Source organism: Panthera tigris, chromosome A2, assembly GCF_018350195.1.
Source record: "Panthera tigris isolate Pti1 chromosome A2, P.tigris_Pti1_mat1.1, whole genome shotgun sequence".
In the NCBI taxonomy this organism is placed as follows: domain Eukaryota; kingdom Metazoa; phylum Chordata; class Mammalia; order Carnivora; family Felidae; genus Panthera; species Panthera tigris.
This window is the reverse complement of record NC_056661.1, coordinates 54,836,661-54,859,175: the sequence shown is the minus strand read 5'-3', so window position 1 is coordinate 54,859,175 and position 22,515 is coordinate 54,836,661. Positions and strand designations below refer to the sequence as shown.

Here is a 22,515-nt window from a genome sequence, read left to right as displayed (position 1 = left end):
TTCGCTGTAGGAATTCACTGCTACAGTGTAGAGGGTATCCCCTGCTGTTGTGGGGCACCCTGCTTGAGTGGCCAAACACATCCCCCTGGCTTCCTGCCTCCATGTCCCAGGGCCCGGACCCAATGAGAGAAGGGTGTGAACAAGTGAACATGTTGACTCGAGGGACCTGTCACAGGTTGGGGAGTGGCAATTCGTCCCATCCTCACATTTACGCAGGGCCTCACACATTCAGATTTGAGACATTCTGGGGAAGTCACTTTCTGTGTGAATTTTAGGCAGTGCTTTGTAAAAATATTAATGAAGCCTAATTTAAAATGCAAAACTGGAAACAGTAAAAATATCTCCCCCTCCTCTCTCTTTCTTTCTTTCACACACACACACACACACGCACACACACACACACCAGTTAGTGGAAGGAAATTCAAGAGTCCAATATTTTCAGAGAGGGCCAGCCAAAAAAAGAATTCTAAGTTGTACTTCATGACTGCTGCCACACGATGGCGCCACTCCAGCCATAAACAGAAGCTGCCTCTGTCTTCTCCTTGTTGGTCTTGAATTATGAGAGTTTTTAATTATGCAGGGTCTTCAGGAACACTTCTCTCACATACTCCTCATTGTGTTTTATGGGTTGTGTTGCTCAAAGCATTCGTTTGTTGACTTGTACCTTGTAAAATATACCACTTTGTGACACCATTTCTTCGTTATTTGGTCTATCAGTCACCCCCAAACATGGAAGTGGCCCAGGGTCTCTTGGCTCTGAGAGGCCCCAGAGATTTACTTTCCTGTTGACCCAGGAGAGGTAGCATCTCCTTGCCCCATCCATCCACCCCCAGAGACTTCCATGGGTACATACATGAAGCAAATCCTCTACAGCACATACCCTCAGAAAGCTCTTGTGCTGGGAACCAGATGTCAGAGATGGATCAGATGGGCTCCCCAGAGCCTAGAGGCTGGGGGCTCTCAGGGGAGGCATCCTGGAGGAGATGATGTCTTGACATTCATTAGGTTGAGAGTGTGCACCTGAACATGAAATTATTAATTACCTTTTGTCTCATTGGCTGAACCACGAGCTCCTTGTGGTCAGGAAACACAATTTCATTCATCTGTTTTTCTGCCCTTCTATTTAACAGCGGAAACAGAAAGTGAATTAAGTATGCAAATTTCTTAGAGCCTTGCCTGATGCATAGTAAAGACCATGTAAGTGTTAGCCGCTGTTCTTGGTGTGGCCATCTTGCTATTAACCAGAATCGATGTATACAGAATGAGTGAGTGGCGTGGTAGAAAGAGGCTCAGACCAGAGGTCTAAGGCTTGCACTGGAGTCCAGGATGTGCCCCTGACTAGCTCTGATCCTCAGTTCAACATCCAGAAAGTAGAGAAAATAAAACCTTTCAGACCTGGTGTTTTGAGGGGGAAATGAAATTTGAGAAAATGCACAGAAAGCAGCCAGCATGTAGAAGATGCTTAATGCTAATTCTGCTCCCCCTTCTCATGTTATGGCACCTAGCACAGGACTGGGCATGTGTGTGGGCTCAATAAATATTTATGCATGGATTGATAAGTAATATTCTCATTGCTTTAAGAATATTAGTCATGAGACACCCTGGGTTGGCTCAGTTGGTTAAGTGTCCGGCTTTGGCTCAGGTCATGACCTTGCGGTTTGTGGGTTCAAGTCCCATGTCCAGCTCTGTGCTGACAGCTCAGAGCCTGGAACCTGCTTTGGATTCTGTATCTCCCTCTCTCTCTGCCCCTCCCCTACTCACACTATCTCTCTCTCTCTCTCTCTCTCTCTCAAGAATAAATAAAACATTAAAAAAAAGAATATTAGTCATGAGACACGTTCAAGTGTCTCAAACTCTGAAGCAGAAATGGGAAGTATCTGACATATGAATGTCTGCTCACCATGCCTCACCCAAGGCAGACATTATTCATCAATCATGACATTCTACCAGTCAGGACTGGCCAGCTAGGATCATGTGTCACTGGCAAGGTGCCCCAGGGGAGGGCAGTCAGCAGGAGTGAAGAGTTGGCCCTCCTATTGGTCCAGAGGAAAAAGAAACAAAAGCTTGCATACAACTCACTTTGGCTCGTTCAGAATTGGTTCTGAAAAATACACAGTCTTCTGCGTTGATTTGCTTACATGAAGAGAAACCCAATATCTTTATGATAAAGTACCTCTCACAGTAATGAGTCTCCCTAGAGCCTGTAAGAGTTGGGGTTTGATTTGGTTTTTTGTTTCTTCTAAATTACCAGGAAGACCTTTTTTTTTTTTTTTCTTTAAGGGCTAGGAAGCATCATTCCATCTGGAAGAACCATCATCATCATGCCTCCCTTTCCTGGGTGGCTGACTCACTTGCTCGGTTCCAGGAGGCACTGCCACTCAGTTCTGGTTAGGAGCTGTGTGTGCATCACTGTGCGTGCACACCCACGAACCATGGGCACACACACACACACACACACACACACACACCTTCCAGGGGCACAAATGCACCATGCTTGAAGTAGGGTGTGTGTCCCCCCACGCCTGGGGCTGCTGACAGAAGCCATTCTGCAAAGGCTTGTTAATTCTTAGACGGCGGGGTGTGAATATCGTCTGACATTTCTAGCTGTCTTCTCTGCACTCCGTCTCGCCCACGCTGAACCATGCACCTGCAGAAGGGAACTGTGAGCATGTTTGCAGCAGATGTTGTGTGCCCTGGGAACGCTTAAATATGTATTCTAGCGAAGGCGTTTGTTACCCAAACACAGGACCTGAGGGAGGAGGAGTTGGTGGCGGGGGGAGGGCATTGCTCTGGTTTCCCCAAGTCTATGTCTGGGTGATCTGGGTGGATAGCCTGTGAAATCCCAGGCTTGGATAAAAAACAAAAGGCTATCCTGGCTTGATTTTTTAAAACAACCTCAGGAAGATGTTAATCATATACCAAAAAAAAAAAAAAAAAAAAAAAAAAACCCCAAAAAAAAACCAAAAACCAAAAACCAAAACAAATAACACATGGGCTGTGGAGTCCCTCAAAATCAGAAACCTGATTTTGAGTCCCAACTCTACTGTTTAACTTGCTGGGTGACCTTGGGCCAGTTGCCTACCCTCTCTGAGTCTTCTCACCTGTAAAATGGATATATTAAAGTTATTTACTTCTCAGGGTTGTGGTCAGGACCCGTTAGATTAGTGATTCATAAGGTGGAACCAATGTTGGATACTATTTTCTTTATTTGAGCTTCTAAGTTCAGGATGGCATGTCAGGGCAACTTTGTCCTAATATTAGAGATATTATGACCATTTTCTAGTTGCCTCTGGTTCTCAGCTTCCTGTCCCCAACTCTGGTATTCCTGTGCATCCTGGGGGTGGCTCCACAGATGCTCTCTCCTGCAGATCCTGCCCCTCCTCAGTCCCCAGGTCTCCCTGGCCTTGAGGGGGAAAATGTATTATGTACTTTTCTGTATTATGTATCAGTACTTTTCTGATTGCAAAGTGACAGAAAATGGGAACTTACTAATTCATGTAATTAGAAAGTTCAAGGGTCTGACTTCCTGAGATTAGACACAAAGTACAAACAGGCCACCTGCACTTGATTTGACTCTATCTGTCTTCTCCACTTTCTCCAGGTCGGCTCCATTCTGAGGATTTTCCTCATGGCCACAAGATGGTTGCCAGGAACATCAATTCACATCCAACCTAAAAAAGGTGACTCTGTCCCAGCATTCTTAGCAAAATCTTGAGACTTACTTTGATCGAGCAGAGTGAGGAGAACCAGGCACAGGTACAGTGGCCCAAGGAATGCAGCACACTCACTGGCACAGACCTGGGTCACTGGCTGGCACTGAGCAGGGAGACTCACTTGGATCAAGAGTGTACGAAACTGCCTCCTCAAACAAAAATTGAGGGTTCTTGCTAGCAAAGGAGGGTGGGATGCTGACAAAACAAACTGCGGCCGTCTACTGCGTATGTCAGCCTAAAGCTGTGTCCAAGGAGCCCAGCGTTGAGCCTTCTCATTGTTCTCCCTGGGGTCCCAGTGTTCCTGCTCTGACCGCTGGCCCATGATTCAGATAAGTGATGGGAAAATGGAACGAACAGTACCCGCGGGGTGTCGTGAGCAATCAACGGGTCACATAAGTGAATGCTTAGCTCATTGTGTGGAGACGGTTCCTTAGCCACCAGGGTCACTTCCATCTCCTGGATGCATGAGAGAAGAACATTCCCGCCTCCCTGCAGGTAGATTGGGACCTCAGACTGAGTTCTGACCAATGGACTGTGGACGGGAATGACATACATATTCATGTCCAGGCCTGGCCACCTTCCATGCTTCTGTCTTCCCTGCCTATTAGGTGGAAGCAAAGGGCTCTGAGATACTAGAGCCACCTGATGAATAAGCTCCGATCCCTCAGTTACCGTGTGGAGGCAAGCCACCCAAGAGATCAACTGGACCAGGCACACTGGACTTTGTAACAGCAAACCTTAGGTACGGTAAGTCAATGGTTCTCAAAGCGGGGCATTTGATAGTATCTGGGACATTGTGGTTGTCCCAATGACAGGTGGGGTGGGGTGGGGTGGGGTGGGGTGAGGAAATGCCATTGGTATCTAATGGGTAGAGGTCAGAGATGCTGCTAAACATCCTACAGTGCCCAGGGCAGTCCCCCAAACAAAGAATCACTTGGCCCAAAATGTCAACAGCACCAAGGTTAAAAAATCCCACTCTAAAATGTGAGCACCTTGAGAGAAAAGATTTGTCATTGCCCCAGGATAAATCCTGGACACCCCCCACCCCACCCTTTGATCTACAAGGCCCTGCAGGACCGGGATCCTGCCCACCTCTCCTACCTCACATCCTATCCTCTCCCCTTCCCTCACTCGGTACCAATCACCCTTGCCTTCATCTGGCCTCTTTTAGACCTCAGGGCCTTTGCACTTGCTGTTCCTTCTTCCTTAAAAGTATTGCCCCCTGCTCTTCTAATTATCCAGGCACAACTTAGATGTCACCTGCTCAGAGACACCTTCCCTGATCACACAGTGTGTATTAGATCCCCTTCCACCACCTTGTGATTCTCCATTACCACACCACATCACCATTACTGGTGATCACGGCAATGAGCCCGATCTACAACGTGGTAATGTGCTGGTTACTTGGGAAGGGAGGGATCTGACTTCCCCCTGGAACCTGAGGACGTGAGGACAAGCACCATGTCTGTGTCATTTATTTCTGTCTCTCCAGCACCTGGCGCAATAGCTGGCGCATGTGCAAAGGTGAAAAATAGACGTGTTGGATGAATGAGTAGGTGAGGAATGGGCAGAAAGAGCAGGGTGTTTGCAGTCAGACACCGCTGGATTGAAGTCTGGCTCCACCACCAGCTGTGAGTCAGCTTCACTCTCCAAACCTCCATCTGCTCGTCTGTAAAATGAACACAAGAATCCCATCTCCCGGGCTGGGGGAGGATGAAGGACGACAGCATATGCAGAGCGCCATCACGATTCCCAGCACAGAACAGGCACCTGTAAGGCATGCATTGAATATCAAATGCAGGGATAAACACCCTTCCCTATGTGCTGTCATCTTGAGGGTGACCACTGGGAAGGAAGATGGAGCTGGGGTGCCGGAGCCTGGTTCATCCAGGCAGCTTCCCTCAATGATCCTATTCTGTACCCTGCCTTCTCCTTTAAGACCGTGACCCTAGGTCCCTCCTGCCAATGTCACAGGACCCAAGTTGGTGCCTGGCTTCCCTGCGCCCTGCCTCTCCCTTGCAGGATCCAGCAGAGATGTGATGCAGCCATCATGAGGGTCCCTCTTGTGAGATTCACAGACCCTCCCCACACATGCCTCCCACCCCCTGCCTCTATCTGTGTCCATCTAGACTACACAGGAAATGAAACTGGGTAGCAGGGCGTTTGCAATAAGGATCTCTGTGATGCCCTGTGATGTCTGTAAAAAGGAATGTGATGAGGGGCCTCTTTCTTTCACGTACAGTCTCATAGCAGATTTGGGGCCATAAAGGAACTCGGATTGTTTCTACCTCTGGATGCATGAAGAGCAGGGACGGCAGGCAGGACATAGAGAAGGTGGTGACCTAGGGGAGAAACAGGTGCAGGAGCCCCATCTTATAGGAGAGGCAGGAGTGTGAGGTTGGGAGCTCCTGCACAGCCTCAGTGTGTCCCTGAGCCTCGGTTCCCTCAGCTGTAAGATGAGATGGCGGCAGGCCCCACGACGTTAGGTTATCGTAAAAATCTGATGAGTTAAAACTTGTACAGCACCACTGGACAGTGGGCTGACCAGTGACTTGCTTCCAGAGGGTTAAAGATGCTTTACTGGTAGAGAATCCTGCAAATTGGGCCTTAGGCCAGGTGATGAGTGATTTCGGCAGCATCATTGACAGTCTTCCCAAGCTGGCCTCCCAGCAGCCCGACCCGGATGGGGGCAAATGTACCGTACCGACCAACTTCCTTTTGTCCCATCTCTGCAGCCAGGCTATCTGGCCACCTTTCTTTGGCACTTCTTAATGATGCCTCAGGCAGTTTGTAACCCCAGGCTCTCTGGAGTGGAGGGAGGCCTCAGATTCCCTCCTCCCAGATGGCACTGTGGATCCACAAGTTGTCCTTTTTCGAGACCGGCAGTGGAGCCCGTTGTGGGTTGAAATGGGTCCCCACCATCAAATGATATATTGAAGTCTTAACCCCAGCATCTCAAAATGTGACCTTTTTTGGAAGTAGGGTCGTTAACAGATGTAATTAGTTATGATGAGGTCATACTGAGAAAGCCGGGCCCCTCATCCAATATGCCCAGCATCCTTGTAAGACAGCTGTGTGAAGACAGAGACACAGGGAGAATGCCGAGCAAAGATGGAGGATGGGAGTGATGCATCTACAAGCCAAGGGATGCCAAAGATTGCCAGCAAACCACCAGAAGCTAAGAAGAGGCAAGGAAGGATTCCCCAACAGACTGCAGAGGGAGTGTGGCCCTGCTGGCACCTTTATCTCAGACTTCCAGCCCCCAGAAATGTGAGACAATGTCTATTGTTTTCCAACTACCAGGTTTGGGCCTGGGAAACTAACACAGGGCCAAAAGGAAGGGTCTGCTTTTCGCCACTTCATGGCCTTCAACATCCTGAGGGATATCCCACTCAAACATTGCCAGGTCCCTGTCTTGCCCTCTGTGCCCCATCCCTGGAGCCCCTCCCTCACTTGGCTTCAGGCTCCCCTGCCTCCTCTCAGCAGTGGGTCTGGCGGCGAGGAGTGGGGGAGGCGGTGGTGAGTTGAACATAGTAAGGCATCTTCTGCCTTTCCTCCTCAAAGCCACTGGGTTGAGGTTGGGGGCAACTGTCAGGACCCAGTGATAGGTGGTTTTCTCCAGGCTATAGAATTCTTAGTATCTCGTGTATTCAGCTGTGGACTCACCACCAATTTCCCAGGCAGCAGGAAAAGTTCCATTCACTGTCCTGTTATTCCAGATTTGAAAGCTCAGGTGGGCTCTCCAGGCCACCATGATCCTTGTCCAACCCCAGGGTGCACCTTCAGGCCTCCTGACATTAACCTGGTCAGCCTCTTCTGCCTACAATAACCTAATGACAGGTGCCTCCTGCAGAAATATTCTGGGGTCAGCTCTTGTAAAAATTCCTCCCTTCCTCCACAAATAAATGAATCAACGCAAAGCTAATGCAGTCCCAAATCCACCAAGGGAGGACAGTGTGAGGTTGTGGAACTAGGCTGCTGGGTTCAAATCCTGAGACCAAGAATAGCTGGGTGACCTTGGTCAAGTTACTTTCTCTGTGTCTCAGTTTCCTCATCTACAAAATAAGGATAACAACAGCACTTACTCTTGAGGTTGTTGTGGGGATTCAGTGAAATATTGCCAACAGCAGATTTTATGCCTGATGCCAATAAAGGTTAGTTTCTTTGTTAACCAGGATACAAGTCTTGGTATCTTTCAGCCCCATCCTGTGCCTGTGCTTAGAACCTAATTTCCTAATCTTCTTTCACACATTGGGTTTGGCTAATTCATCCACTGCTGAGTAATTTACTATCACAGACGGTGTTCTGGAGAAAGAACAAAGGTTAAGATGCTATGGGCTGGACGCATGGGGGAGAGACACATTTTTAGTTTGAGGAAACAGGATATATAGAAAAATTGTACACATGCCAAAGCCGGGACTGGATGAAATTAAACCTCTTGACTTAACTGCCAATTAAAACATTACAGAAGCAGCACAGGCTACAGCCTGCAACCAAGCTTCTATGAGACCTTGTGTTGGAAAATGACTTCAGGGCCCCCTTTAAAAATAAGAGCATGGTTTGGTGGCCATGTCCACAGGGAAATAGCTTCTGTATGTTTTGGAAGGTCTCCTCTCTCCCCCTTACTTAAAGCACCTAGGAGATTTGACAATTAAAACCTACTAAGAGATGAGAAGGAAGAAGATAATTGGTCTCCCACCTAGTCCCACCCCCCTTGGGACCCAGCAGGGGGACAAAATGGACCTCAGAACACTGCAAAATATGCAGCGTCATAACACAGACTGTCTTCAAGCGTGTGCCTTCTGCTGTGAGAAAACTGGCACTGAACAAAACTTCTGTATCCTGTAAGTGATGTGTGCACAGCACCTGTCAGCTTGCAAATCATTTCTGAGCTCTAGATCTCAAACATCCTGTGTGCCCACCTGGGTAAGAGTGTTGAGGCACAGAGGGGTGAGGCGATGTTCTCGAGGTAGCTGAGGGGGTGTGGTTGGGACCAAGTCCTAGGCTTTTTGGAGGAAGCCCTGGGCTCTCTCTCATCAGGCTAGAGCACCCTGTCTGCCTCTTTCTTCCAGAATGAACCCAGGTCCACGGGCTGGGATCCGGGTGAAGATGAACGGCCCGGTAAAGAACATAAGGGCTGTGGCCTCAATTTTTGTATTAGGTAGCTGAAGGCCACTCTAGATGACCCAAACGTTTGGGAAGCATCAAAGGAAGAATTTGAAGAAACAGGACATGTGAAAAATCAGTGGTGTCCTCAGAGGGCATTCCAGTCCATCCAAGATTAAGCTTTCCCTGCTTCTCTGACCTTGAAGTGTGTGAGGCTGGGGGGGAATCAAGGAGACTCCCTGGCTCTTTCTTAGTAATTTCAACGGCTTGGGAGGTAATTAAAATCAGCTGGATGCCCCTCTAGTGAGAACTTCTCATAAAGATGATGGCATAAACTTGCCTAATGAGCATGGAGATGACAGCAAAGGACCAGGGAAGGCATTACAAAGAGTAAATTCAACTCTCAAGGTCTTCTGTTTCTGGAAACAACTAAAGTTACTTTCTTTCTAGCTGCCCAAGATCAGAACCCTTTGAATGGCATCATTGCCAGTGGTCAACTGGGCAAGGAAACTAAAATTCATGGTTTCCAGTCTGTCTTTGGCTTCTCCTTCTCCCCCTCTTTCTTTCATAGAAGTCCTCTTCTAGCCATTTTTAGATGGTTCCCCTCTTTACAAGTAAGTAGAGTGCAAATAATGAGCTCAATGTCATTGAGTTATTCTTTGACTCAAGGCTCCAGCACTTGCTAGCTTGCAAAGGCCCTCTGGGGTGTCACTTAACCTCTTGCACCTCGTTTTTTTCCTCTGTAAAATGGAGATAAGTAGCTCCCACCTCTGGGATTATTTCAAGCATTAAACCAGATAACCCATGAAAAGAGTATCATCACACATCGCCGACATCCAGTAGGGCTGTTGCTAAAATCTTTTCTATCAGTTTCCTATTGTAAGTGTTATCAAAAATCAATCTCTGTGCTTCAGAGTGCAAACATAACTCGAAGACAGAGTTTGGGGTAAAGAGGAACATTAGCTTTATTGCTTTGCAGAACAAAAGAGGCTGCAAAACTGCAAGCCCGCCCAAAGTTGGGGGCTGGGGTGTTTTATAGGGACATCAGGATCTAGCTGGTTTTGCCAGGACTGTGTATGCACTGCCAGCTCAGTTGTCAGGGTGGTACAGGGTTCCTGAAAGAAAAGGCTAAGAAGGGAGGAGGGGAGGTTTGAGGAAGAGAGGAAAAGGATTACTTAGTTTGAAATCGAGCCTCGCTGGGCCATTAGTACAGCCATTTTGATTTTTCAACTTTGTGCTTTTATTATTTTTTTTTTAAGTTTCTTTATTGTATATATAGAGAGAGTGAGAGAGACAGAGTGTAAGTGGGGGAGGGTCAGAGAAAGAGGGAGACACAGAATCTGAAGCAGGCTCCAGGCTCCAAGCTGTCAGCACAGGGCCTGGTGTGGGGCTCAAACTCATGAACCACAAGATAATGACCTGAGTCAAAGTCGGATGCTTAACTGACTGAGCCACCCAGGCAACCCTCAACTTTGTGCTTTTAAGCCATTTCATAATGAATTGTTGGGCTTAAAACAATACAAATTCTCCTATGGTTCTGGAGGTCAGAAGTCTGAAATAAGCCTTACAAGGTGTGATATTGTGATTTGTAATAAATATATATTTGGTCTTCATCCCAGTTCCTGGCACTGAGCTCCTAAAACCCTTGGAATTTCCTAAGGGAAGACAACAGTAAAGGTGTCCTTTGTTCTGTTGGTGAGTGACTTTTGGAAAGCACCTAAGGGTAGGAGCTGGTTGCTAGAAGCAGAACCTTTCAGTCTCACCCTCTGACCTCCAGGGAGGGGATAGGAACTGGAGATTGACTTTAATCACTAGTGGCCAACGATTCAATCATGCCTATGTAATGAAGATTCCATAAAATCCTCTAAAAAAGACAGGATTCGGAGAGCTTCTAGATTGGTGAACATGAAGAGATTTGTGGAGGTTAATAAAAATATTAATGATTGTGGGGTACCTGGGTGACTCAGTTGAGGGTCTGACCCTTGGTTTTGGCTCAGGTCATGATTTCATGGTTCCATTTGAACCGATCACTCAGAGTGAGCATGGGATCTCCATCTCCCTTCCCACATACTTTGCCTTATGCATCTCCTCCCCGCCCCCCACCCCCCCACCTCCCCACCCCACCTCCCACCGCCTGTTCTGGAGTTATACCCTTTTATAATATAAACTGGTAATTTGATAAGTAACATGTTCTCTGAGCCTGTAAGCTGCTCTAGTAAATTGATCAAACCCAAGGAAGGGGTGATTGGAACCTCCAATTTAGAAGCATAGGTGATAGACTGGACTTGGAATTGGCATCTGAAGTGGGGGCAGTCTTACAGCACGCAGCCCTTATCCTGTGGAGTATGAGGCTATCTCCAGTTACATAAGGTCAGAATGAGTTGAACTGTAGGCCATGCAGAATCACTATAAGGCTAAAGTCTAAGTGTCAGTGGTACTGCATTCCTTCTAGAGGCTCTAGTGGAGGATTTGTCTTTTCCTTTTAGAGGCTGCCTGCATTCCTTGGCACATGGTCTTTGATCCTTCTGCCTCCCTTATAAGGACATTTTGATTACGTTGGGTTCACCTAGATAATCTCCCCATATCAAGATCTTTAATTTAATCACATCTGCAAATTCCCTTTTGCCATATAAGGAAACATATGAACAGTTCCTGCAGATTAAAAGATGGACATCTTTGGCAGGGGAGGTCATTAGTCTATTGTTATAATTAATATGTTCTTTTAAGTTTATTTATTTATTTTTGAGAGAGAGAGAGTGAGCAAGGGAGACAGACAAGCAGGTTCTGTGCCGTCAACAGCAGAGCCCAATGCAGGGTTCAAACGGAACCGTGAAATCATGACCTAAGCCAAAACCAAGAGTCAGATGCTCAACTGACTGAACCACCCAGGCACTCCACAATCATTAATATTTGTATCAAACTTAGCTCATTTAACTTATATAATCCTCATTAAATCCCATGAAGTACATACTATTTTCTTCCCATTTGAAAACTGACACAGAAGTTAAGTAACTTTTCCAAAGTTCCAAAGTTACATAGCCAGTAAGTGTGATTGGAAGCCAGGAAACTGGCCTCTGGAGTTCATGTTCTTACTAGCTGAAATATGTGTACAGCATTTTTTTTTTTTATTTTTTATTTTTTGGTATTTTAGTGAGAGAGCACAGGAACGGGGGAGAGGGGTATGGAGAAGGGAGTGGGGAGAGAGAATCTTAAACATGCTTGGCTTGGAGTCCATCGTGGGGCTGGATCCCACGACCCTGAGATCATGATCTGAGGTGAAATTAAGAGTCGGACGCTAAACTACTGAGCCATCCAGGTGACCCAAAACAGCTGAAATATGTAAAGTGGTATATAATAAGCGCTGTATTAATGTTAGCTATTATTGTTATTTCTACCAAGATTAATATAATAATCCGTATCACATATGGCTTTTGTGAGAAATAAGTTAAAGTGTAAGAAGCACCAAACAGTGCCAGTCGTACATCAAGTCTTCATTTAGATCTTTCCAGTCCTTACCAGCCCACCTTTCTTTTCAATAGGAAGAACATTTGTGCTCACGGTGCCCTCCCCAAGATGGCGCCATCCCAGCACCCAATCCTCCCCATTCAAGATGGCGTCCATCATTCTGAAAGCCACATTCCGTCCTTCTCAAGATGGCGCCAACACTAGCCCTTGTTACCTTCCTCTCTCTTCAAGATGGCCTTAGTTTAACAGTGGGCTTCTTTGACCCTCTCAAAATGGTGGCAGGCACACCATGCACAACATCTGACCCTTCCAAGATGGCGCCGGCGTCGCAAACTTATCCTCTGTATTATAACAGCACTTCCGGTTGCGCCGGATGCAGGCGTTAGAGGCCTGCGGGAGGGTGTCGGTGCTTGTCCGCTTTGTGCTGGGAGCCTCTGGCGCCAGAATGGACCGGAGGAAAAAGCCTTTGGACGTCACTGCCTCCTCGGTGAGTGCGGGTACGGTGATGCTCCGGGGCTCCGAGTTCTCCTCACCTCCACTAGACAAGAATCTCGACCTTGTGTGGCTTTCCCGCAAACAGGAACCCGAACCTGGCTTGTTTCAGTTGGGGACCCGGCCCAACTTTCTTACTGGGTTCTCCCCTCGGACGTACACCCGGACCGGGATTCCCTCCTTCGATACGGACCTGAACCTGATATCTTTTCCCCTTTAAGAATGTCCTTACCCTTCTTCTGCGACAACCGGGCCAGGCCTCGTTGCCAGTCGTGTCTCCCTCCGTGGTCGGAGAGGAACCCCGGCCAGTGCTTGCTGTGCAGACACATTCCCCTTCCTCCTTTCTTTTCCAGTCCAGAGACCAGCAAGGTCCTCCCAGAACATGAGAGAATGTGTCTTATTCCCCCTGGATCCGAGAGCGCCCAGCGTCCCCTGACCAGGAACTAAACAGTTGTTAATGCACCCGTAGGTTGCGGTGCTTGCGAGTTGTAAGCTCTAACAGGACGTAAGCAGTTTTGTTAAACTAGCTACTTCTAAGAAGAGAACCTGCTCTGACGTTTCTGTGCACTATCTCGTTGAATTCACCCAGCTGCTTTAGAAAGTAGGTGCTATTAATATCCCGGTTTTACAGCTGATAACTTTGAGGCCCATTTAAGGCAAAGTGGCTTTCCCCAGTTTACATACAGAATTCTTAATGATAGAACTGGCTCACTCAATCTGGTTGTCTCCAAAGTTTTTGCCTTTTCTGTTACATCAGAGCAAATTGCCTAATATTTGATTTAATCTTCAATTTACTGCAGAGTATTAGGATGCAAAGGAAGTGCAAAGGAAAACTTCTATGTGTGCCAATATTTGAGTCTTTTTTCCTTGTCTGATATTGAACTTTAGTGCTAGTTAGTATGTTTGAGCAAAAAGAGCAAAAAAAGTATAAATAATAAAGTTATTCTATCCTGACAGGTTAAAATTAGCAGTAACCATAATAAGAATGTTCTCTGGGACAGTTTTCAGAGCATCTTCTTTTTAAAATTCAAAAGTAGTCACAGAATAGGAAAATGTATGGCTAGAAAATGGAGGTGGTTAAGAAGGCTTAGAAGAAGAGGCTGTAAAGTTTTTGTGTTTAAAAGCTTAGATTATTAGGTTCTGGGATGAAACTTCCTTTAGCATTATTAAATCCCTGCTAAGGCTGCTTTTAAACTGATGTCTTCCAAAATAGAAATCCTTGAACTCATTTTGATTCCCCTTAAAAGTCAATCTGTGATGCTTTTTATAAGTATCCTGTTGATAAATGCCCACGTGGAAGCACCTGGGTGGCTCATTTGGTTAAGCTTCTGACTCTTGATTTTCAGCTTAGGTCATGATCTCACAGTCCTGAGATTGAGCCCCGTGTGGGGCTCTGCCCCAAGTATGGAGCCTGCTTGGGATTCTCTCTGTCCCCCTCTCTCTCTGCTCCCCCTTGCTCTCATGCACACGTGCATGCTTTCTCTAAGCATTAAAAAAAAATGCCCATGTGTATAGGGAGCTGTATCTGGACCTTTAAAATGGAAACTGTCGTTATATCTTTCTTTGCAAAGTAGACACTAGGGATTGGTACAGTGAGAGATAGGCATGGATATTCACCCAACTGCCCTGTTCCCTTTGCCCTGGCCTTTCCTGTTCTTGAGCCCTGTGATTGAGCTAAACTTGCAGTTTCTAAAACATACATAAGCTTGGAGCTCTTTTCATTCACTCAGTCCACTTTATTTCCAGCTGTTGACATCTTGCATATCTTTTTTTTTTTAATTTTATTTATTAGTTAAAAAAAATTTTAATGTTTATTTTTTTGGGGGGAGAGGGGCAGAAAGAGAGGGGACACAGAATTCGAAGCAGGCTTCAGGCTCCAAGCTGTAAGCACAGAGCCTGACACAGGGTTTGATCTCATGAACCCCAAGATCATGACCTAAGCCAAAGTCGGATGCTTAACTAACTGAGCCACCCAGGTGCCCCTTATTTATTTTAAGTAATCTCTACATCCAGTGTAGGGCTTGAATTCATGACCCTGACTGAGATCAAAAGTTGCACACCCCTCTGACTGGGCCAGCCAGGCGCCCTTTTCCTGTCTTTTAAGGCTCAACTCAAAGCTGTTTCTGACCACTCTGGACAGCAGGAAATGCTCCTGCAGCTCACATTTTATGCTATTTTCTTCCACTCTTTTTTTTTTTCTTCTTAAAGACTTTTTAAGTAATCTATACACAACGTGGGGCTTGAACTTACAACCTTGAGATCAAGAGTGATATGTTCCGACTGAGCTGGCCAGGTGCCCCTGTTTTCTTCCATTCTTTTTTTTTTTTTTTTTTTTTTGAGAGAGAGAGAGAGAGGGGTACCTGGGTGGCTTAGTTAAGTATCAGACTTTGGCTCAGCTCATGATCATACAATTCTGGAGTTCAAGCCCACATCGGGCTCTTTGTTATCAGCACAGAGCCCTCTTGGGATTCTCTCTCTCTCTCTCTCTCTCTCTCTCTCTCTCTCTCTTTCTTTCTCTCTCTCTCTCTCCCTCTCTCCCCACCCCCCCCCCCACACACACACTCTCTCAAAAATAAATAAACATTTAAAGAGAGAGAGTCTTAAGTAGGCTGCACACTTAGTACAGAGCCTGACTTGGGGCTCGGTCACGCCTCCATCTCACAATCCTGAAATCATGACCTCAGCCAAATCAGGAGTCAGACAGTTAACCTTAATGCTTAACCTTAATGGACTGAGCTACCCTGGCACCCCTTCTAGCACTTTTAAAGTCATTTATTACATCTTACTGGTATTATAAGTTACCTTTTTTATTAGATTGTAACTGAGGCAGAAGTGTTTCTATTTCATGTTTATATCCTGCTCTTCAGTACTTGGATAGTTGCTGAAGACATTTCTCTGCAGAAATAATAAATTGTTGTGATGATTACATGGGATTACAGTGTCAGAGAGAACGTGTTTAGTGTTGTTAATTCAGTCTGAATCTAATAGATGCAAACTTCATTTACTTTGAGTAATTACCCGCCCCTTGCCCAGTGTTGAAGGTTAGAGTAGAAATATGTCTCCAACAGAGCTGGAATGCAATATGACTTGACTTAGTTTGCACTGGATTCTATATTTAATTTTGTATTCATTTTTGTCTGTTTATAGGAACTTTAAATCTTGCTTTGAGAATTACAGTAACTTGGAAATCTGGTCACTCATTAGAACTAACCCATCGTTTTGTTTGCTTATTGGTTTTATTCTAGTTGGTAGACCTTAAGGCTGAACTCTTCCGAAAACAAGAAGAATTCAAACAAGAAAAACTTCTAAAAGATTCTGGAGTTTTGGGAAAACCAAAAACAACTAATAAGGTAAAAATAAGATCTAGTTATCTCCATTGATTCCAAACATGAGGGAATTAAGCCATAATTAGATTTTTTGAAAGTCTCCTGGTCTCTGCTACATATAAAAGTTCAGGGAAAATCCCTATCTTGTAGCTGAACATCCACATAAAATATATTATATTAAAATAGAAATTAGAGCATTTAAAAGCCTATTATAATGTTGTATGTAATTCTTTAGCACTTCTTTTGGAAAAGTGCATGCTCTAATAAGTGGTTTTGTACCTGTTCACGGAAGATCAGCTACATAGGTATTATAAATCCAAACAGAGAGAAACAATTAGATAATACAGTAATATAGCAGAAAATACCAAGATCTTTAAGAGTTGTGAATGGTTTTCCGATTTTACAGGTAATGGTACTTATTATTTGTATTACTGACTCTCTTGAGTTAAGTTGCAGTCATTCAGGAGATAAAAGATAAATGTGCAGTCGCGTAAAAGAAATTCTTTAAATAATTTAGGGCTTTTTTTTTTTTTTTTTCCCCAGCTCCAGCTTTTCCTTGTATGGTTTATTTGCCTGACATAGGTTGGCTATCAGAAGATCTAGTTTTCTCCATCGATCCATAAGATCTAATCTGTTTTTTTCTTCTGATGTATAAAAGTAGAGATTTTTTGCAATCATTTGGTATTTCTGTTTTGTCTTTTTAAATCAATATGCTGCAGAAACCAAGTATCTGGAGCAAACAGAATGTAGGAGTTACAAATAGAGCTGAGAAGGATGCAGAACAGAAGATTGAGGAACAGAAGACTTTAGACAAAGCAAGGTAGAGTTAAACTCTGATAAATGTACTTGCCTTTGGTGTTACCCAAGCAAAGAAGTGAGAGTTCCACTTCACACTTTTGAATTTATAGGTTTAATTTTGTCACCTTTTCAGTCAAATACTACAAAAATATAAAATAGCCTCTAAAAATAATATCATTTGTAATCATATAAGAAGATAAGACATAACCTCCATTTGGAACATGAAACAGAATCCAACTTTGAGCCTTTGTTAGGCACTAAGATTATCAACAAGTGTTGAAGAAGTGTCCCTAGGAAGGTGTGGCTCTGGGCTACTAGGTGTTATGATGTTAGCATTTCGAAACTGAATTTTCCCTTTAACTTTTTATTTTGAAAAACTTCAAAGCAACAGGCTAATTGAAAGGATGCCTGGGTGGCTCAATCGGTTAAGCATGCGACTTCAGCTCAGGTCATGATCTTGTGGTCTGTGAGTTCGCGCCCTGAGTTGGGCTTTGTGCTGACAGCTCAGAGCCTGGAGCCTGCTTCAGATCCTGTATCTCCCTCCCTCTCTGCCCCTTCCCCACTCACACTCTGTGTCTCTCTCTCTCTCAAAAATAAATACATATTTAAAAAAAAAAGAATACAGTACCTGGGTTTACCAATTAATCTTTCCACATTTGCTTTGGCTCCTTTCTGTCTCTGGGGTGTGTGTGTGTGTGTGTGTGTGTGTGTTGCAGAGAAACTTTGTTAAACATCATGATACTTTGCCTCAAAATATTTCAGCATATATCTCCTAAGAACAAGGATATTCTCCTACATAACCACAATAGTGCTATCATACCCAAGAAATTTAACACTGATAAAATAGTATTATATACGATATGATCTATAGTCCGAGTTTACCAGTTATCCTGGCACAGTTAAATCCTTTATAGTTTGTTTTGTTTTAATTCAGAATTCAAAGATTACACATTCCATTTAGTCTGTCATTTTCTTTTCTTTTCTTTCTTTCTTTCTTTCTTTCTTTCTTTCTTTCTTTCTGAGAGAGGGTGTAAGCAGGGAAGAGGGCAAAGGGCGAGAGAGAGAGAGAGAGAGAGAATATCTTAAGCAGGCTCCATGCTCAGCAGGGAGCCTGATGCAGGGCTTGATCCCATGACCCTGGGATCATGACCTGAGCTGAAATCAAGAGTCGGGAGCTCAACTGACTAAGCCATCCAAGCACCCCTCTTTTTTTTTTAAAGAGGGAGAGATTTTGTATATAGAATGACTTTCTTTTTTCTTCCTTTTATTAAAATTATTTTTTTAGTTATCTCTACACCCAACGTGGAGCTCAAACTCACAACTGAGATCAAGAGTCACATGCTCTACCAACTGATCCACCAGGCACCCCAGTTGTCCTATTTCTTTAGTCTCTTTTAATCTAGAATAATTCCCATGCCTTTTTGTCGTCTGTTGTACCATTACTGTTCTTGGTGAGTCCAGGCTTGTGTCTGCAGTGTCCCACAATCTGATTAGTGTCTCATTAACTGGTTTTGGTAAGAATAAGATGTAGGCCGTGTGTCCTTCCCATTGGATCACAGCAGGAGGTTCACAATGTCAGTTTGAGTTATTATTGGTGATGAACTTTGATCACTTGGTTAAGATAGATTTTTTCACCGTAAAGGTCTCTTTCCCGTTTGTAACTAATAATAATCTAAGGAGGGCAACTCTGAGACTATGAATATCTTGTTCACCAACATATTTCCACCCAGTGGAACCTTGTGACTTCTCAGTTGTTAGACTGGTGATTTCAAAGTGATGATTTTCTAATTCATTTGTTCCATTTTTATTTTTTCATTCCATTTGTTAGCTGGCATTCTTCTGTAAAGAAGAACTCTTTGTTATTTACAGTGTCACCCTAGACTCAGGGAATCCCAAGTTTGAATGTCTGTCATGACTCATGTGCTTTTGGATCTATTGCGTAATAAAAACTCTGCACTTGGAAACAGTAGTTGCTGAGATTACTCAGCTCTTCTGGGTTTGAAAAAAAGAGGCAGAATATTAGCGCATTTGGGGAATTGTTTTTCTTAGTGTTTGACCTGTTCCCAGCAGACATAGCATATGTTAATTTTTGAGACATCTTTCTCACCCTACTGGAATATTCTCAGAATTCTAATTTGTTGAAAGGTGCCATAATCCTTTGTTATTTACTGTATATAACAAGAGTTTTCCTGGGTACTTTGCTGTGATTTTTTTTTTATCCAGTAACCTATTACATAATACTTTGGCTTCTTTGTGCTTACGAAGAGTCAAGTCTGTCCTTGGTCTACAGGACTTCTGAGTCTCCCCAGAGCTCAAGATGGGCAGGGACAGTCCTTTGAGGATGTAAGACCTTAGGCAAGTTACTTCTCCATTGAGACGTTCCTTATCTATGAAGTGAGGTGGTTAATACTCAGCTCATGGAGCTTTGTAGGGAATTCATTAAAGGAGATACATAGTGTTTGGCACATAGTTGTTCCAGATAAGTGTCCCATACTCTTGCCCTCTGAATTCCATCTTTCTTACTTGACTGAAGAAATTGTTCTTTAAAGTCTCTAATGACTTCCTCATTTACTAAATCCAGTGGTGGCCATTTCTCTGACATCTTCCTTGATCTCCGTTATTCATCTGGAGACTCTTCCTGCCATCTTTCTGTTACACTGCATCCAGGCTTCTTACGCTTTCCCATGTTTGTTTGTTTTTTAAGTGTATTTATTTATTTTTTGAGAAAGAGAGTGCCCATGTGTGCTGGGGGAGTGGGGGGACGGGCAGAGAGAAAGGAGAGAGAGAGAATCCCACTGAGAAGGCTCAGTGCTTCCAGTGCAGAGCCCTACACAGGGCTCAATCCCATGAATTGTGAGATCACGACCTGAGCTGAAATCAAGAGTTGCACATGTAACTGACTGAGTCCCCCAGGTGCCCCTCCCCCGCGTTCTTGTACCTGCCTCTCTCTGTCCTTATTTTGTGCCCCCCTCTCCTTTGCTCAGCATCCTCCACCATTGTGATCTCTGCTTGAACATATCAAGCTCATTCCTACTTCATCCTTCCTCTGTCTCACTTGCTTTCTCCCCAAGATCCTCTCATGGTTGGCTTCTTGCTCTGTAAGCCTTAGCTCAAATGTCACCTTCAGAGAGGTTTCCCCTGGCTACCCTTTCTAGCCTAGTGTCCTCCTGGTTACTCTATCCTAACACCTGTTTTTTTTTGTGGTTTGTTTTTTAAAAATTTTTTAGGTTTTATTTTCATTAAGACAGTAAGATTCTCTGATGACACAGCTTACTACGTTAAGCCCCCTCCGAAATAGAGTCCTCGTTATGGAAACAGTGCTTGGCATAGAGGAGGCCTGGAGGAAGTACTTGTTGAAGGAATGCATAAAATGGGAGAGGAATCTTTCTGACCTAGATGACGAAGATGCAGATGACGTACCTGATGGCATGCTTTCCGTGTGCGATCTAGTTACTCTCCATGACAACCCTAAGAGGCAGTGCTGTTTTTTTCATCTGTTACAGATTTAGGAACTGGGGGTGGGGTGGGGTACAAGAGAGGTGAAGTAATTTGTTCCAGAGCACACAGCCATGTGACCAAGGGACTTTATTGTCTCGGGATGCCATTAGAAGTGAAATTTTCCTTTATGATTAAGTGTGATTGATTCTTCGCAAGCAAAAGCTCACATGACTTCTTTGGGACTTCTCTTTACCATCATTAAGTATTTCTAAAATAAGGAATTGCCAGCCATCTTACTAAGTCTGTGTCCACTAAAAAGTAAATGTCACCAGAATTAACGTGACCAGTGAGTCTACTTTATTGAAATACCAGGGTTGATGTTTGTTTTTTATTAGCTGTGTCATGAGTAAATTATTCATGCTCTGTGTAATACATATATGATGTATTCATGCATCATATTTTACCAGACTTCTAAGAAGTTGATCTTTAGCTCCCTTAGAGAAGCCTAATGAGCCACAGATGATCAGGGACTCGTGCCTTAAAACAGTAATGCAAAGGGTGTGCATTGAATATGGTGATCCCTTTAGAAGGTTGCACATAGAAAATGTTTTTATTTAGACACCTCTTTCTTTTTTTGGTATTTAACTTAGTTTGCATTTGGAATTTTAATTCATTATTTATTTTCAGATACTGATTGAGAATTTACTATATACCAGGTATTGTTCTAGGCACTGGGATATAGTCATTAATAAGAGAAAGATGGGGCTTGTCCTCATGGAACTTACATGAAGTTGGCAATCAGGAGTGGCTGGGTCTGAGGGTCCCCTTAGGGTGGGGTGGTCAGCTCAGCCTCATCGCCAGACTGGGCCTCCTGGCAGATTGCAGTAGTCAGGCAGCCTTCACACGAGTAGCAGGCGTAAGACCATTTCTAATACTTGTCTTTTTTTTCTCCTAGGGAGAAATTGGAAGAAAAAGCCAAATTATATGAAAAAATGACTAAAGGAGACTTTATAGGTAAATACAATAATTTATTTATACTTCTTTATTTTCTGTAACTCATATAGCCCTGTGGTATTTCGTTATTTATTAAAGTCACCTTAAGTACGGGGAGAGATTTAAGAAATAACATGCATTACCTTCTTTTTTTTTTTTTTTTTTTCAATATATGAAATTTATTGTCAAATTGGTTTCCATACAACACCCAGTGCTCATCCCAAAAGGTGCCCTCCTCAATACCCATCACCCACCCTCCCCTCCCTCCCACCCCCCATCAACCCTCAGTTTGTTCTCAGTTTTTAAGAGTCTCTTTATGCTTTGGCCCTCTCCCACTCTAACCTCTTTTTTTTTTTTTTTTTTTTTTTTTTTTTTTTTTTTTTTCCTTCCCTTCACCCATGGGTTCCTGTTAAGTTTCTCAGGATCCACATAAGAGTGAAAACATATGGTATCTGTCTTTCTCTGTATGGCTATTTCACTTAGTATCACACTCTCCAGTTCCATCCACGTTGCTACAAAGGGCCATATTTCGTTCTTTCTCATTGCCATGTAGTACTCCATTGTGTATATAAACCACAATTTCTTTATCCATTCATCAGTTGATGGACATTTAGGCTCTTTCCATAATTTGGCTATTGTTGAGAGTGCTGCTATAAACATTGGGGTACAAGTGCCCCTATGCATCAGTACTCCTGTATCCCTTGGGTAAATTGCTAGCAGTGCTATTGCTGGGTCATAGGGTAGGTCTATTTTTAATTTTCTGAGGAACCTCCACACTGTTTTCCAGAGTGGCTGCACCAGTTAACATGCATTACCTTCTGAGCCAGCACAGGGACGAGAAAATACATCCACAGTAATCTCTGATTGTCCAGTGTGCACCACATGTTAGGTGCTATGAGGGGACAAACAAGGGTAGCATGAGCCAGATTCTCTTCTCGGCCTTCAAGGGGATTGTCATCAGCGGAGGACAATGGCACACAGAACAAAGTAAAGTTAGGAAACGAGGTCTAAATAGGCTACAATTAGAAACGATTCTACCTATATTAAAAAATGACTGAGGGGAATTACAGGTATATCAGGGTGTAGGAGTTAGGTTTCCTTGTCCCTATTTTCTATTTTTTTCTGTGATGTGCCTGTAATTGCTTCTAAAATAATAAGATCCCCCTTTCCCCATACCCCCTCCC

The 22,515-nt window shown here is 44.1% G+C and overlaps 1 protein-coding gene and 1 long non-coding RNA gene across 2 annotated transcripts in view; one reads left to right on the top strand and one right to left on the bottom strand.

Moving 5' to 3' along the window:
- Positions 1–4,941: 4,941 nt before the first annotated feature.
- On the bottom strand, positions 4,942–12,567 carry LOC122236736. Its single transcript, XR_006214975.1, has 3 exons — positions 12,499–12,567; positions 7,799–8,018; positions 4,942–5,483 (listed from the first exon to the last, which is right to left on the bottom strand). It is a non-coding gene; the product is annotated as an uncharacterized LOC122236736 (long non-coding RNA).
- CCDC174 (coiled-coil domain containing 174) overlaps positions 12,562–22,515 on the top strand; it is a 24,581-nt gene continuing 14,627 nt past the window's right edge. Inside the window, exons 1-4 of the mRNA XM_042979582.1 lie at positions 12,562–12,771; positions 16,022–16,126; positions 16,822–16,922; positions 21,294–21,352. Coding sequence (XP_042835516.1) covers positions 12,658–12,771; positions 16,022–16,126; positions 16,822–16,922; positions 21,294–21,352 — 379 coding nt within the window. The 5' untranslated portion in view covers positions 12,562–12,657. The remainder of the gene's footprint in view (positions 12,772–16,021; positions 16,127–16,821; positions 16,923–21,293; positions 21,353–22,515) is intronic.